Source organism: Monodon monoceros, unplaced genomic scaffold (assembly GCF_005190385.1).
Source record: "Monodon monoceros isolate NGI ecotype Baffin Bay Population unplaced genomic scaffold, NGI_Narwhal_1 Super_Scaffold_21, whole genome shotgun sequence".
Lineage (NCBI taxonomy): Eukaryota > Metazoa > Chordata > Mammalia > Artiodactyla > Monodontidae > Monodon > Monodon monoceros.
In genome coordinates this window covers 172,956,965-172,972,196 of record NW_021703778.1, presented here as the reverse complement: position 1 = coordinate 172,972,196, position 15,232 = coordinate 172,956,965, and the positions used below count along the sequence as shown (strand labels likewise).

Here is a 15,232-nt window from a genome sequence, read left to right as displayed (position 1 = left end):
AATCGCATGGCCTGACACGCGTCCCCCGGGACTGAATCTCCCCGTCCGATCAGCGTAATGTGAAATAAGTGAGCACCGCGATGCTCCAGCCGCGCTCGGCCAGCGACCACCTCCCCGCCTGCCACCCACCCGCCCCAGCCCTGGGCCCTGCCCAGGACTGGCTGAGTCTGGACCTTCCCCCGAGGGCTCAGAGCCGTGCCAGATTCCCAGCCCTCACTGCCTGTCGTGGCCCATGGAGGGGCCTGGGGTCCCCGGGACTGTGCCCAGGACCTCCTGGTTCCCCTCACACATCTGCCAGCCCTGGGAAACTGCCCCCCACCCCGACCCCTGTGTGAAGCTAACCGGGGGTCTTCAGGGCAGGCCCTCGGGGTCACCGTGGTGTTTATAGGGAAACAGTGAACTGTGGGTAGAAGGGCCCACCCTCGGCTCACACAGGGTTGGAGCATGAGGCCAGCCTTGCCCTCCCAGGCCAGGCAGGGACACAAGCCCGCTTGTCCCGCTGCCACTGCTTCCCGGATTCCCGATGTCCTTCTGGCTGATGGAGGAGAAGATGCTTTTCTCTCCAAGGAGAGAGAGAAAAGCACGGCAGGGGGCCAGCAGGGAGATGGGACCGTGAGATGCACCCCCCCCCCCCCGCCCCGGTGCCTGGGTCTCGGAGGAGGGGTCACCTGCCGGGCCGCCCAGCTCACAGCCAACTGCTTTGCTGCTCTGAGACAACCCCACCCCAGACCTGGGGACCAGGAGGCGTGATTTCGGGGCCTCCGTCAGGCTGGGGTTCCAGGCCCCAAGGGCTCGAGAACGGGAGTCCCCAGCTGGAGCTCACCAGGCCCTGGGGGCACCTCGGCATCCCCCTGGCGCGACACAGCCCAGAACAGTCCATCCTTGGGAGATCCCAGGCCTCCCACTGCCCGCTGCACCCCTCTGAGTGGACCAGTGCAGGGTCCGGAGGCTTGAGAGACATGCGAACATCTAGGCTCACATCCCTGAAAGGGTTGGTCCTGCCCGGCCTCCAGAAAAGCCGGGAAACCCCCAGAAGGCCCCAGAAACCCGAGCCTGGAAGCGGTTGCAGGGAGCAGAGATGCCAGCCCACAGCTGCCTGAGTGTGGCCCTGAAGCCCAGGCAGGGCCGGGAGGCGCCTGACCTCGAAGGATAGGCTCTGGGTCACTGAATGCTCCCTCGGTCCCCCACACTGCCACCCTGAGGGACTGTCTGCTTATCCTCTTCACTTTCCCAGTGGCGAGACTGAGGCTCAGAGAGGTGAGGTCACTCCCCGGCCCAGCATCACACAGCAGGAAGTGCAGGAACCAGGCCACAGGCCTGGCTCTGTCCTGCTCCGGAAACGGAGCTGGGGCAACGCTGCGCTTCCTGGCTGTGGGAGGGACGCCCGCCGGCATGCGCATGAGAGCAGCCTTTTGTGACCGGCCCAGCTGGTGAGCGTGTTGGCTGAGCCTGGATCCCCGCCGAGGAAAGTCTCAGGCTCAGCCAGAGAGAACCACCGGCGGACTATCACTTACAGAGGCAAGAGCAGTGTCCCCCTGTCTGCTGGGCGGTTTAGGGACCAGGACCCCAGAAATGGGCCACACATGTAGGCAGCGGGTGGTCTTGAAGTCAGGAGTGGCCAGCAGGCCTGGGAGCACAGTGGGCCCCGGTCAGCGATCTTCCCTGCAGCCCATCCAGGCAACGGCCACCCAGGTACCCAGAGGGGCTGAGGTTCTTGTCGGGGTTGGAGGCTGGGGGCTTGGTGGGAGCTCAAGGAGGGGTTGGTGAGACAGGTATGGAGACTCAGGGGATTCCAAACGTGTCCTGCTAGGACAGTCACTGATGCGTGGTGACCAGCAGGGACCGGCAGGTGACATTCACAGCTAAGCGGGCCCCCAGGCGGGTCAGTTTCCCATCCCAGGGCTGCCACCGCACACCCCCTCGGGAGATCCGCAGGGCCCTCATCAGAGGCTGACCCTTACGCTGGACCCACCACCCTGCTTCTGGAGCGGCCCCCTCCCTCCATGGGCTGCCCCTCCCCCTCGCCTCCACTCATCCCGTAGGAGCCCCAGAGCTCGGCACGTCGTTAGAACTGTGTCCACTTCTGGGCAAATGAAATCACCCGAAGATGAGTGGCGAGAAATGGAGCCGGGACCTCTGCTCCTGGGAAGGAGGCAGCAGGCTCCCCGCGGGCTGGAGCGACACGGGAACCCCCTGGGGGCGTCTGGCTTTCGGGGCGTGCTGCGCACCCTGGGTGGATGGGGGCGGGACCGTGAGTCAGCCCTGCACTGATGTTAGAACAACAGAGGCGGGCGCTTGCTGACACAGGCGAAGAATTGTGCACATGGAGCCCCCGTGACCCTCACTATGGCCTTGTTGCCCTGTTTGGGAGATGGTGAAACCCCAGGTGCAGAGCTGGGATTCGCACCCAGGCTTGGTGCCAGAGCCCACCTGTAACCTTGACGCTCTGCCGGCAGCCTTGGGAAGCACAGTGCAGGACGGCCTCCTCACGTCTCCAGGCTCCAGGCCACCACCCCCAGATCCCTCCTGCCCCCGTGCCCAGAAAGCCCCAGTTCCCTGCCGCAGGACCTGGGTCTCCATCTTCTGTCCCCCTTGGCTCAGCCCAGCCCAGGGCTGGGCACACAGGGCTTGGGAAGTCTCCACCACGGACTGTGTCCCACAAGAATTCCTTCCTGAAGCCAAATTGCAAGGACGTGGAGCAAGCACCAGTCTCTTCTCGACCTCAGTCTGGGGCCCAGATGGTGGCTGATCCGGGCCCGGCTCAGGGGACACAGTGTGGCTGGTGGATGGGCAGGCAGGGCCGGCTCAGCTGTAGATCATCCCCATCCGGTCCCGAGTTCTCAGCCGAGGCTCATCCTGCCTCGTAAAGATGCCAGCGAGCCCTGGGCCAGCACAGACAGGCCCACAAATCAGCACCGGGCACTGGATTTAGAGCTTCACCCCTCTGCCAGGCAGATCAGCCTCCCCAGGTGGCCACCGAGGCTGCAAGAAATACGGCCCCATGTCTCAGCTGCTGGAGCAACGGGAGAGATTTATTCCAAACCAAAGAGGTCTGTGTCCGCCGTCTGGGCGTCTCAGACACAGCCCGGCAGTGGCTCCTTCCACTGGAGGAGAAATCAAGGCACAAGAGGGGGACCTGCCTGGGACCCACAGTGCCACGTCTGTCTCAGGCCCCATACCCAGGGGTCCATTCTGGGGGTGCTCGGGTCACCAGCTGCCCCCAGGTTGGGAGTTTTCTCTCAGTGGAGCATCTAGGTCGTCTTCAGAGGACATTTGAAACCATTTATTAACCTGGACCATGTTTTCCCAAATCCTGAGAAAAGCAGGAGCCAGTGGGGGAGAGGCTGCCTTTCTCCAGATTGGGGGTGTGGGCAAATGGCTGTCCCTGGAGATGGCTGGAGGCGGTGGGCAGACCAGATGACCAATGGCAGGAGGCCTGGCTGCCCAGGGGGTGGGCGGCACATCCCAGCTGACCTCACATTCCCCAAGTGATGAGAGCGTGAAGGCGGGTATAGGGTGACCTCACCCTGGAGCTGCCCTATGGGTTCTCGGGGACGTCACTGCCCCTTCTCCGGCCCCGGGGCCGGGCCGGGTGGCCAGGTCACACCAGCTATTAGACCAGCATCGTCGGCACTGAGGCTACAGCCCTAAGCCCTCCAGCCAGCAGGCCGCCTCCTGGGTCAGCCACTGAGTGCACTGTGAGGCCCAGAGCCTGGCACCCGGCCTTGGAGGAGACGGGCCCAGCCTCGGGCAACCCCCAAGGACGCCATCACCGCTCCCAGATCGCCAGGGTTGCTCAGAGGTGGGGCCTGGGTGCCTCCCCGGCACAGTCCCTGTCCCCCGGAGCTCCCCTCCGCTCAGGGAGCCCCAGGAGGGGACCTAGGCTGACTGCTCCCCCAACCTGGGCACTCAGAGACTGCAGCGCCCCCAAGGCCTCAGCCCTCACAGCTGTCATCTCAGGGGCTCGGGGCCTCCCAGTGCTGGAGACCCAGGCCCATGGGCACAGAATGTCCAGTGGGAGGCTGGTGAGGACGCTGTGGCCACCGACACAGAGTCAGCAGAAAGGCCAGGCCGGGCGGGCCGGGGAGGGGAGGGGGCCCCGAATTTGCCACTGGATGGCTGGTGGGCTGCCCATTCCAGACCGGGCCACCCGGGGAGGGCACAAGGGCCTCCATGCAACCATCGAGGACTTTAAAAATGACTCCGGCCAAATGCAAGGGCTCCCAGTGGCCAAAGCTGGAGGGATTTGAGTAACAAAATTAAGTAGTATTGGGTTATAACCCCAAGTGTAAAATAAATGCCCGCAAGTCCACACCAGTAGATGCAAGCGACAGTGTCATTAGCAGCTCGCTTGGGCAGGGCGATTCCAAACCGTCTGCGCAGGCGCCACCGCCCTGCCACGCGGCTACCCTGGGCGGGACCCGGGACCAGAGAAAGGACATTAGGGAAAATCTGAACGGAGAATGGACTTCAGTTAATAATAATTGTCATTATAACAAATGTACACCACCGCACCAACGTAAGATGTTAATATTAGAGGAACCTGGGTGTGGGGTATAAGGGAACTCTCTGCGCTAGCTTCTGAATTTTTCTATAAATCTAAGATAAAGTTTACTTTCGAAAGGTGATTCTGAAGCAAATACAGGGTAGCAGGAGGCTAGTTTGGTGCAGCTGGGTGGCGGGTGCATAATGAAACGCTGTGCTTGTCTCTGTGGGGGTTGTTTCTCCAGGAAAAGGGGGGGAGGGGGAGGGCAGGGGAGGGCAGGGGAGGGGAGGGAGGAAGACACACGTTCATGAAGGCCTCCAGGCCTGGCTACCAGGCCCGCCTTTGTTTGGAAGCCTGAGCAGAGCACTGGTGGTTTTTAATCTGGGATGAAGTAACCTGGTCAGAGGAAGTTTGAGGAGGACCCTCTGGCTGCCCAAGGCTGGAGTGGGGCGCGGAGGCGGGTGGCCCCCGGGCAGGGCGGCGGGCACAGAGGGAGGGCCCACAGGGCAGGCTCCAGGTACAGCGCCTGCGGAGGCCCCGCCCCAGCTCCCACCCCCTCCCAGAAGACCCCTCCCCGAGACCTCCAACGTCCCTGTGAGCCCACCTGCCCCTGTGCCAGGCCACGCCGGACTCGGGAGGGGGAGACGCAATGCCCCTTGGCCCTTTGCCCGTCTGGTAGGGAGATAGGCCCTGGGCCTGGGCCTTCCTGTCCCCAACCTCAAGGGGCTGGGGGGCACAGGCCTTCCAGGGTCCCCAGCCCTGAGTTCCGAGTAGGGAGGGGCCTCCCTGAGCTCTTGGCGGCTCCATCCCCACCCCCACACCCCCACTCTACAGACCTGACCCACAGGAAGCCGGGCTTCTTGGCCAGCCCAGGGAATTCCTTCCCGGCCCCCTCCCAGCCTCCTGGGCTTCCTGTGTGGAAACGGACCCTGGATCCCGCCTTGGTAAACACAATATCATCGGGGAGAAGTCACCCTCCGAGCTTCCTGTTTGCTGGGCGCAGACTCCAGGGCCAAGCCCCGGCCCCCGGGGGCTCCGGGCACCCTGCTGGGGCAAGTAGCGGGGTCTCCACCCGTGAGACAAACCCTCCCCCACCCAGGGCTGCAGGGAGATCCACTGTGGGCCTCGAACTCCCCCAGGATCATGGGGCCAGGGATCCCAAGCGAGTGTCATGCACCCCAAGACAGGTGGTGCATGCACCCCTGGATGGCACCATGCACCAGGAGGCCGGCCAGGGGTTTGGGCCCTGGGGGGAGACCCAGGGGTGGGACAGACGCCCATCCATGAGCACCCAAACAGTGGCATAAACAGAGGCGGGAACCGAGGCCGCTACCCTCGGCTGCCCCTGCCCTAGACCCAGGAGAGCGCCAGGTCCCCCCCGAGGGGAGGGCGGGCGGCGGGTCACTGCTGTTTATTTAGGACCCGTCACTCCACCCCTGCCAGGCCACAGGGCTCAGGCCCAGTGGGAGCCCCACGGGGGCGGCTGACGTGACCTCACCCCCATTTCCCAGGGAGGACACAGGTCAGGAGGGGACAAGGCCGCACACCTGGCGTCACTGGGGCCAGAGCTCCGGAGACAGATGGCCTCACGGGCAGAGAAGGGCCCGAGGCAGGCAAGAAGCCTGCTGCAGCCCGGGCTCCAGAAGGCCTTGGGCAGTCTGCCAGGCTCCCACACCTCTGGTGCCACTGCTCTGATCCCTCCCGCCACCGTCCCCACTGCTGTCACCCTCCCCAGGGCCACGGCTTGGGTGACCACAGGAGGAGGCTCAGAGGACCGAACGCTCGCTCTTGAAGATCCAGACTCTTCTCCTGGCACCTGAAGCCCTGGGCGGGGGTCAGCATGCCCCTTGGTCCAGATGAGGGCCCAGGAAGGAGCGGGCAAGTCTCCCCCGGGGGCCGCGGGCCAGGTGCTCAGTTCCCGCCCCGACAGCCCGCCCACCCTCCCTGGCTCAGGCCTGTTCCCAGCCACCGCTGGGCCTGGTAAGCCCCCCGCCCCTGGCCACCCAGCCCAGCCCGACCCCCCCCCCCGCCCCCCCTCCCCTCGTGGCCTCCTGGTGCCCGGGGCTGGGGCGGGGGCGGGCGGAGCAGGCCTGAGCTCTGAACTCACAGATTGAGAGTCAGGCGGGCACCTCGGAGGCCGCAAAGGACCTCGCCTGGGTGGGCTCACACCCCTGTCCCCAGCAGCCCAGGCAGCCCCGCCCTCGCCCTCTGCTTCCACCCCAGACCCGGCTGACCCCCGGGGGCTCCACCGGGAGCGCCCCTCCTCCTCCCCTCCCAGGAGGAGGGACCTGCCCACTCTGGGTGTTGGCTTCCACAGATGTTGAATGAGAAGGATGCCCACAGACCCCTGCCCGCAGCATGACAGGGGGCGGCCCAGGCTTTGCTCAAGGAGCTGGGTCCCGCGCCGCTGCAGCTTTCCCATCCGTAAAATGGGCATTCTCGTCCTCACAGCTGCTCCCCTGCTGGCTTCCCAGCCTGTAATGACAGGGCCGAGGGCTTTGATGGTCCGGATGAAAGGCCGCCCAGGCCCCCAGGCTAGCCCCAGGACAGGGGCTCCCGTCCAACAGAGCAGGCGCTGCCCTCCTGAGCCTACCCTGGCCTGTGGGAAGAGGGCTCCGCTGGCCCCAAAGGTCAACTGCCCCAGGCTGGGCCCGCTCCGCAGAGACCCCCCCACCCAGGACAGGTGCCGGGGCGGGGCCCAGGAGGATCAAGGGCAGGAGGGGCCTCCTCGGTGAGAAGCAGGCTCTGGGCCCCTCAGTGACTGGGGGTCAGGTAGGGGAGCAGGGGTTTCTGCGCGGAAGAAAGGGACCCACCCAGCGTGCCCCACGCACCATCCCATCCCCCACACAGCCCAGGTGAGATGCTGCAGGGCATGCTGGGAGCAAGAGCACAGCCCTCAGAATGGATCCCGGGCTCACAGGCCAGCCCTGGTCCCTAAGCATGGAGCCCCGACCCACCCAGACCCCAGCCGCGCCCTGGTCCCTCAGGATGGAAGGGCCACCGGGCCAGCACCTCCACACAGGAAGGTCAGACCCTGGATCACCGGATCCACAGACCAGGGGGTCTTCTCAGCCCCTCCCTTCAGACAACAGGTCCTGAAAGGATATATCTCCCCATCCCACCCCAAGTCCCACCACACCTGTCCCAACCCCCAGAACCCCCCAAATTCAGTGACAGAGAAGAAGGCTTGGGAGGCATCAGGCTGGCCTCAGAAGAGAGAGGGAGAGCCTGCAGGGTGGGGCGTGGGGTCCAGGGTCCCGGTGCCCCTCGGCTGACGTGCAACCCCGATCCCAGGGGCCCCAAATGCCATCGACAGCAGAGAGCAAGGAGGCAGTCCGGGGCGGGGGCTCGGTATGGGCGACCCTGGGGCTGGACCACGGGGGCCACACGGCCACACAAAGGACCGGGCCCGGGGAGGGTTCAGGGAAGCAGCTTGCAAACTGTTAAGTGCTCTCGGTCTTGGACCTGCTCTATCCCAGAGGGACACTCCTTGAGGCGAGGCCTCGTTCACTTGTTCGCTCGTTCATTCATCCAGCATGTGCCCCCGGGGCCCCACTGGGGTTCAGCCCTGTGCCCGATGAGGGGGTGCGGCCATGACTCAGACCCCACCACGCCCCCGAGGGGCCCCATCGAGGCCAGGAGACGGGCTGAGACCAAACAGGGTGTGACGTGCCGGGTGGATGCAGCCCCGGGCAGCCAGGCCACCAAGCAGGGGCCCCGACACTCGCCGCCCGGAGGAGAAGTCCCAGGCGTACATAGGGGTTTGCGAGAGGCCCGGCTGGCTGGGAGGGGCCTCGAGGTGCCCGCGTGGCTGCCTGCGGTGGGGACACCCAGATGGGGCGGGGGCGGCAGCCAGGGAGCAGACAGGGCCATCGGGTAGGGCGGCCTGAGCACAGCAGAGAGGGGCGGAGTGGGGAGGGTGGCTGTGCTGGGTGGGGACCCCCTCCAGCTCAGGGGGTCCTGAACCTTGACGTGCCCATGGAGCGTCTGCTCGTCTACCTCCTGGAAAGGCAGGTGGGGGTCTCCCGCGGGGTCACCATGGCCGCTGCCAGGATTTCCCCAGCTAACATAAGCTCTGGGAAGGGGGCCAGGAGCCCACCAGAAAATGCTGCTTCCCATCAGCCCAGTCCCTGCCCCTGGCTCCCTGCCTCAGGACCCCGAGAGCCAGGCAACTCGAGATGGGAGTGGCTGGGGAGGGGGACAGAGAGGAGATGGGGGCTTGCATCCCAGCCTGCAGGAGGACCTCCTCCCGGCCAGTGCCTTCTCGCCTACAACGCTGGTCCCTGCATGGGGACGCTGTAGGGTTTGTGGGCAGAGGGAGGGTCCCCTGCAGCCCCCTCGCCCCAGGACCCTCAGAGGACTACACGCCCAGTGAACTCAGGAGCCGCGTGAACAAGGGGTGCATCTTTTATTCACAAATAAAAGCTGTAGCAAGATATTATCTACACATTTGTACAAAGGTTTGGACAACCCTAGAAAACACATGACGATCAGAAAACAGAACCCGTAGTGACGGGAATGTCCCGCTCGTCAGCAGGCTCACCCCTGGTCTACATTTGGCAAGAAGTGCCTCCGAGGACCCTCGCCCTGCTTGGGGACCCCCCAGAAAGAGTCCGGCCGGAGTGACACCTTCCATAGAAAACCATAAAAACATAGATCATTTGTCTTCAGATTCCAACTGCAAATACCTCATTTATAGGCAAAACGATATAAAAATACGAACCTAACAGAACCTTTACAAAACCCTCCCCCTCCCCCTCCCATTTTTGTGTGTTGGTTTGTTTTTTGCTTGTGGTTTTGGTAAGAATTCCTGCCGTGGAAGAAGGCGCCAGGTGCCTTCAGCTCAACCCTTGGGCGCCGCCCTCCCGGTGACCTCAGAACAGAGCAGGTCCTGGGGAGAGGAGGGTCGGCCATCCCCGCCTGGAAGACCCCACCGGCTCAATCTGCGCAGAGAACACGTGCAGGCCGAGGGTCTGGAGACCACCAAGGCGGGCTCTGCTGAGAGGAAACAGCTATGAAAGAAAAGCAACCCTGAATCCTAAACCAGAGCCCGGTGAGCCCGGGGCTGTCTTGCTACATGGAACTGCTTGGCTGTAAAGAAGGCGCGATCGGATCAAACAGTCGGGCCGGCGGCCCCAGCGCACCGTCTGCTGGTGTCTTGAGTCCTTAGCACCAAACGCGAAAAGGAGAGAAATCCAGTCCAAGGTTAAAGGCACTTGCGTTGCTGTCTGGGGGCGATAGTCTTCCCGTGTCCTGCTCACTCGCTCCTCCGTCCACGTGCTCGGCCGGCCCCTCCCCTGCCTCACGCTCCATCGCCTCCAAGACCCGCGGGTCCCCACTGGACCCTCCACATCCTCGTCCCTCCAACCCCCGCCACATCCTCGCTCCATCCCACGTCCCGTCCTCGAGCCCCCGACACCCCCACCCCCTCCCTCGTGTCCCAGTGCCCAGCCTCAGACGTCCACCTCCTGCGGCCCCGGGGCAGCGGTGGCGGCGGCGACGCTGATGTCGAAGCAGGTGACCATCATGACGCGGGCCTTGCACAGGTTCACGCACTGCTCCAGGGCGGCCGTGGCGCGCTCCAGGGCCGCCAGGTACTCGGCCGACTCGGGCTCCAGCTCCGGGTCCACCTCGACTAGGGATGGACGGCAGACCGCTGGTCAGGCCGGGGTCCCCGCAAGGCCCAGGAAATGCTTCTCTCCCTCCCAGCCTCTGGGTCCCCACCTGGGACAGGGTGAAGTGGCTGGACTGGGGGCGCAGGTGGGGCGCAGAGCCTGGGGTCCTGCACCTGCGCCTCCCGGGGTGTGGGGGGATGAGCGGGGAGACTCACACTGCTCCAGCCAGCGGCCGGGCTCCACCATCAGCCGGCCCTGGGTCTCAGCCAGCTCCTCGCGGAGCGCCTCACGCTTGGCCCACACCTCCTGCAGCCGCTGCTGCCTACGCTCGGCCAGCCGCAACTTCGCACTGACGCACACCGGGCCCTGGGCGGCGGGGACGGCGACGGGTGGGCTCAGGCACGGAGGACGGCCTGCTCCCAGGGGCTCCGTGAGCCTCGCTCCACCCCCCGGGCCCGAGCAGGCAAACAGCAGGGCCTCAAAGGCGGGCAGGGGGTAGGACCTGGGCCCCTCCTGCCCGAGGGAGCTCACGCCACGTGCTCCCAAAGCAACCCGTGCCTGTCTGGAACCCGGGCCCAGGACGAGTGGGCATGGCGGTGGGAAGCACGCCCACACCCCGGCGTAACTCCAGGGCACGAGAGCGGTGGCCTCAGGACCCCTCCAGCCCCCCACTCGGCCCACAAGGGCCATCGGGAGATGCCAGGGGTTCAGGGCTGAGCGGGGCCTTTCCTACCTTCTCTGCATTCTGGGAGGGCTGTGGACAAGAGGGCAAGATGAGGTCAGTGGGCTGCCCTGCCACACCCCAGGGGCCCACCCTGCCCTCCCAGGACCACCTGCCCCCGGACTGCCCCAGCCCCGACCTCGGCCGGGTCCTCCCTCGGGGGCAGGCAGTGCCGCTGCAGGCGCTCCACGTCATCAATCTCGTACACCTTGATCTCAAAGGGTTCCTTCAGCGAGCCAGCCAGGGGCAGTGGCAGGTCCACCCACTGGCCGGGGAGGCTGGGCTTGCGGCCCAGGGCAGCAGCATCGGGCAGCGGGGCCGGGATCAGCCGTCGCCGCTGCAGACCTGCAACAGAGAGCCGGGCGCTGGGTGAGCAGAGGCCGGGCCCCAGCCCTCAGCCCAGGACCAAGACGGGCGCCTGGCTGCGGTTCTGACAGGCAGAGCCCACGGGGGCCCTCCCAATCCTGAAATGCTCAGCCTAGCGCCGGCCGGAAACCCGGCTAACCCTGCCCGCCCGGTGGAACAGATGGGCTCCTGTCCCCCAGCCCCTCCCCCAGCCGGCCGGGGACGGCCACACCCTCCCTACTGGACAGCAGCCTCAGGGTCACACCCGCCAGCCCTGGAGGCAGCCCTCCGACAGCCTAAGGGGCCACGCTGCTTCCTAATCGCAACCGTCTCTACCGCACCGCCTCCGGACAGGCTCCCAAGCCAGGCCCATGCTCGTGGCACCAGCCACATCTCCCAGCACACCCCTCCCTGCTCCCCACGCCGGCCTCCTGCTTTCCCAGCCCACCTTCAGCCAGGGCGTGCCTCCCCCGCCCTCCCGGAGGACAGCAGCCAGTGGCCAAATCCCCCCAGCCACACACAGCATGAGAAACAGGCCCACACTACCCAGGCCCCCAGAGACAGAAGGTCCGGGGGCTGGAGGCAGGAACAGCACAGCAGGGGGCTCCCAGGCAGCTGGGCACCAGCCCCGGGGGGGGAACACCAGGCTTGGAGCCCCAGACCCAAGTCCTCTCCCGGCTCCCCATGCCTCAGCAGGGTGCCCCGTGTGGGCCCACCCCCGCCAGCCCGCTCTGAGGGCACGGGGACCAGCCTCAGAGGCAGCGCAGGGACCAGAGAAGGGCACACGCTGGGTGCGTCTACAGACAGTAGAGGCTGCACACACCTACAGCCTGAACAGCCCCAGGCACGTCTATGAAACCGTGGAGGGCCGCCTACACTGGGATCCTCGAAGGTGGTGCCCGGCTGTCAAGTGCGGCCGGGCCCGGGCCCTGCAGGGGCTGGGCCGCACCCACCTGTGGCCCTCTTCTTGGGGGACTTGAGGCTGCGGGAGCGGGCGCCCGGGGATGCGGCCCCACTGTCGCTCATTGAGTCAGGGGCCGAGGAGGCGCTGCCGGTGGCCTCGCTGTCGCGCATCATGCTCTCGTAGCCGCTGCTACCGCCGCTGTGGTAGAAAAGGGCCGTGCGGCCCATGGCGGGCGGCAGCTCCCCGCTCAGCACGCTGCTGTTGTCGCTGCCGTGGCCGCTGCTGTAGCGCTGCGGCCGCCGCGGGGCCGTCACCTTGCTGTATGGAGAGGGCAGCACCGGGCCCGCGGGCGGCCGCTCTTCGGACACGTTCACGCCGCTGTCGTTGCCGCTGTCCGAGTCGGCCGAGCCCCACAAGGGGCCACTTCGGCCGTGGCCTCCGCCGGCCGCCAGCTCGTTGACACGGCTGTGGGCGGCCCGGAGCGCCTGCTTGGTGCCCATGATGGTGCCTCGGCTGGCCTTGGCCCCAACGCAAGGCACCACTCGCGGGGCGACCCTGGGGCCCGTCACTGGGCCCCCAGGGGTCCTGCCCGCCACAGGGGCCAGCGGCTTCACTGAAGCACCCAGAGCCCTGGATCCGCCTGCCGCTGGGCTGCGGCCCTTGCCCCCGCTGGTGGGGGGCTTGGGGGCCCCCACGCCCTTGGCCGGGCTGCTCCTACAGGCAGGAGCGGGCCCAGGCGTGGGGCTGGCAGGCGGCACACCCAACCTGGGCACGGCCCGGGCCGGCCTCCCGGGGCCTTCCCTGGCCTTGCTGCTGCCGTGCGCCAGGCCCTCCTCGCACCGCTCCAGAGACCCGTGAGTGGCAGGACGGCACCCTGCCTCTGCCTTGCCAGCCCGGGCCTTCAGGCTGGACGTAGCCCTGGGGATGGAGTGGTCGGCCCGGCCGCCAGGCCTGGCCTCCCCCTCCCCTCGGAGGAAGGTGGCAGCCCCGGCCCAAGCCAGGCTCCCGGCCTGGGGAGGGGCCGGGGCCGGGCTGTTCTTGTGCTCCAGGCTGGACTTGCGCACCGGCGGGGCCGGGGGGGCCGCCCCCCCGCCAGGCCGCGGGCAGAGGTCCCCTTTGGAGGCCACACTCTTCTTGCTGCTGGAGGTGGCCTTTGGGCTGCCCAGGCAGGCCGCTGCCTCGGCCGAGGCGTCCCCGAAGGATGTGGAGGGCGTGGTCACACCCAGCGTGGTGGCTCCCCTCCGCAGCGGTGGGATCTGAGCCACGGCCTCTGGCCTGTGGGCTGCCCTGCCCACCTCACAGCCGTCCACCACCCTCCGGGCACAAGCCAGCATCGGGGCCAGGCCGGGGGCCCTGCTGGCAGAGGCCAGGGGCAGCAGGCCACATTCGTCCGCCCGGAGAAGCCAAGGGTCCTCGAAGAGGCCTCCAGGGCCAGGCGGGCCCAGGGCCAGGCGGGGGCAGCCCACACGACCGGCCGCTGAGGTAGTCCTCGGTTTGCGGGGAAGGCTGGAGTGGATGGTTGGTGCTGGGGTGGCCCCCCGTGGAGACGCAGCATGGGGCTCCCGGCCAGGTCGGCTGGCAGCTGCCGTGGCCTCCTCCGTGGGACAAGGACTGTGGGCGGGGCCGGGACTGTCCGGTCTGTCCTGCTCTGAGAACTGAAAGCTGCTTCCCTCCAAGGAGCCATCCAGGATCGGGGAGCCCAGAGGGTCAGGCCCCGCTGGCGAGCCAGGGCTGAAGGGGTCTGGGCTGGCCCGCGAGGGAGGCCGCGGGGCGGGGCCGAGGCTGTCGGCCGTGCGCACGCTGAGCTCGCTGAGCCACGAGCTGGCGCAGGAGCCGCGGCTGCCGTCCGGGGCCCCACCGGGCGCCTGCGAGGTGTACGCGTCGAACTCGTCGTTAATGCTGCTGACGATGCTGACGGGCCTCGAGCCCGAGGCCGGGGCCTGCGGGGAGCAGTCGCTGCCGAGGCTGGCCAGGCTGCAGGGGCGCCCAGGGCCGGCCAGCCCCCCCAGGGACAGCTCCTCCACCAGTGTGAACACCAGCTCGTCCTCGCCGTTGAGCTCCACGGGCTGCTGCAAGGTCACCGTGGCGGTCAGCAGGCCCCGCTCCAGACACTGGCCGCGTGCAGAGGGGCGGGGGCAGCCCTCCTGCCCGCTCATGCCCACGGGGGGCGTCCGTACCACACCCACACTGTCGGCTCCCCCAGGCTCCTCCGGGGCCCCGCCAGCTTCCAGCTGCCGAGGCAGTGGGGGGGCCGGGCTGGGCAGCGGCCTCCTGCCTCTGCCCCCCGTGGCCTTATCCAGCACAGGCAGCTCGGGCCTGGCACTGCTGTCCTCTCTCTGGTCACCACCAGCCTTGGAGGGCTCTGGGGCACCCCGGTGGGTATCTGGGCCGGGGCTGCCGCGAGGCGTGCTGGCGGCCAGTGGGGAGCCCACGGCTTTCCTGGGGGCCGCAGCCTCGGACAGCGAGGGCTTCCTGCCCCCGCGCGCCGGGCTAGCCTGGGCTCCGCTGGTGCCACCCAGGCCTCCTGGGGGGCCCTCGCTGCCGTGGACGCACTCCAGCCGCTCCTGCAGCTCCGCGAAGGTGCTGCAGCGGAAGTGGTCAGCGTCATGCAGGCCCCGGGAGGGGTGGCGGCGGCTCAGTGAGGGGATGATGGGCACAAAGTCGGGGGGGCCCTCGCTGTCCGTGAGCTCGCGGTCCGACAGCGCCGCCCCCCCTGGCCCCACGTAGATGACGGTGTCGCAGGACTGCTCGCTGCTGGATGAGTAGTCGGGGTCACCGGGCGAGCTGGGGGCCAGGCGGTCAGGGTCTGGGGCTGCAGAGCGCGGGTGGAAGGGTCGCAGGTGCGAGGGGCGGCGGGCACGGCCTTCCTCGCAGGAGCTGTCCCCACCCGAGGAGCTGGACGCGTACTGGGGACAGAGCAGGCCCACCTGAGCGGCCTCCCCACCTGCCCCCCCTTCCCCTGCACCCCAGCCGCACACACCACGCTCCAGTGAAGGAAGTGACAGCGCAGCCACCAACCGTGTCCCATCAAGCACTGGACCGGCACAAAAGGTCTCAGGCCGCGAACATAACCGGACCTCCTCAGCAACTTCCAAGGAAGCACTAAGCCGAGTCACAGGGAGGTGAGAACACGTGCCCTCAGCACATGGCGCATAAGTGCA

The 15,232-nt window shown here is 67.1% G+C and overlaps 1 protein-coding gene across 3 annotated transcripts in view; it reads right to left on the bottom strand.

Moving 5' to 3' along the window:
* Positions 1-9,922: 9,922 nt before the first annotated feature.
* The window catches only part of KIF26A (kinesin family member 26A), a 38,809-nt gene continuing 33,499 nt past the window's right edge, over positions 9,923-15,232 (bottom strand). For 2 of the 3 annotated variants that reach the window (XM_029238278.1, XM_029238280.1), the window contains 5 exons: positions 12,121-14,977; positions 10,962-11,167; positions 10,835-10,855; positions 10,317-10,467; positions 9,923-10,121 (listed from right to left, as the gene is read on the bottom strand). In XM_029238278.1, the coding sequence (XP_029094111.1) occupies positions 9,940-10,121; positions 10,317-10,467; positions 10,835-10,855; positions 10,962-11,167; positions 12,121-14,977 (3,417 nt within the window). In that variant the 3' untranslated portion in view covers positions 9,923-9,939. The remainder of the gene's footprint in view (positions 10,122-10,316; positions 10,468-10,834; positions 10,856-10,961; positions 11,168-12,120; positions 14,978-15,232) is intronic. The other variant, XM_029238279.1, reaches the window with a different exon arrangement.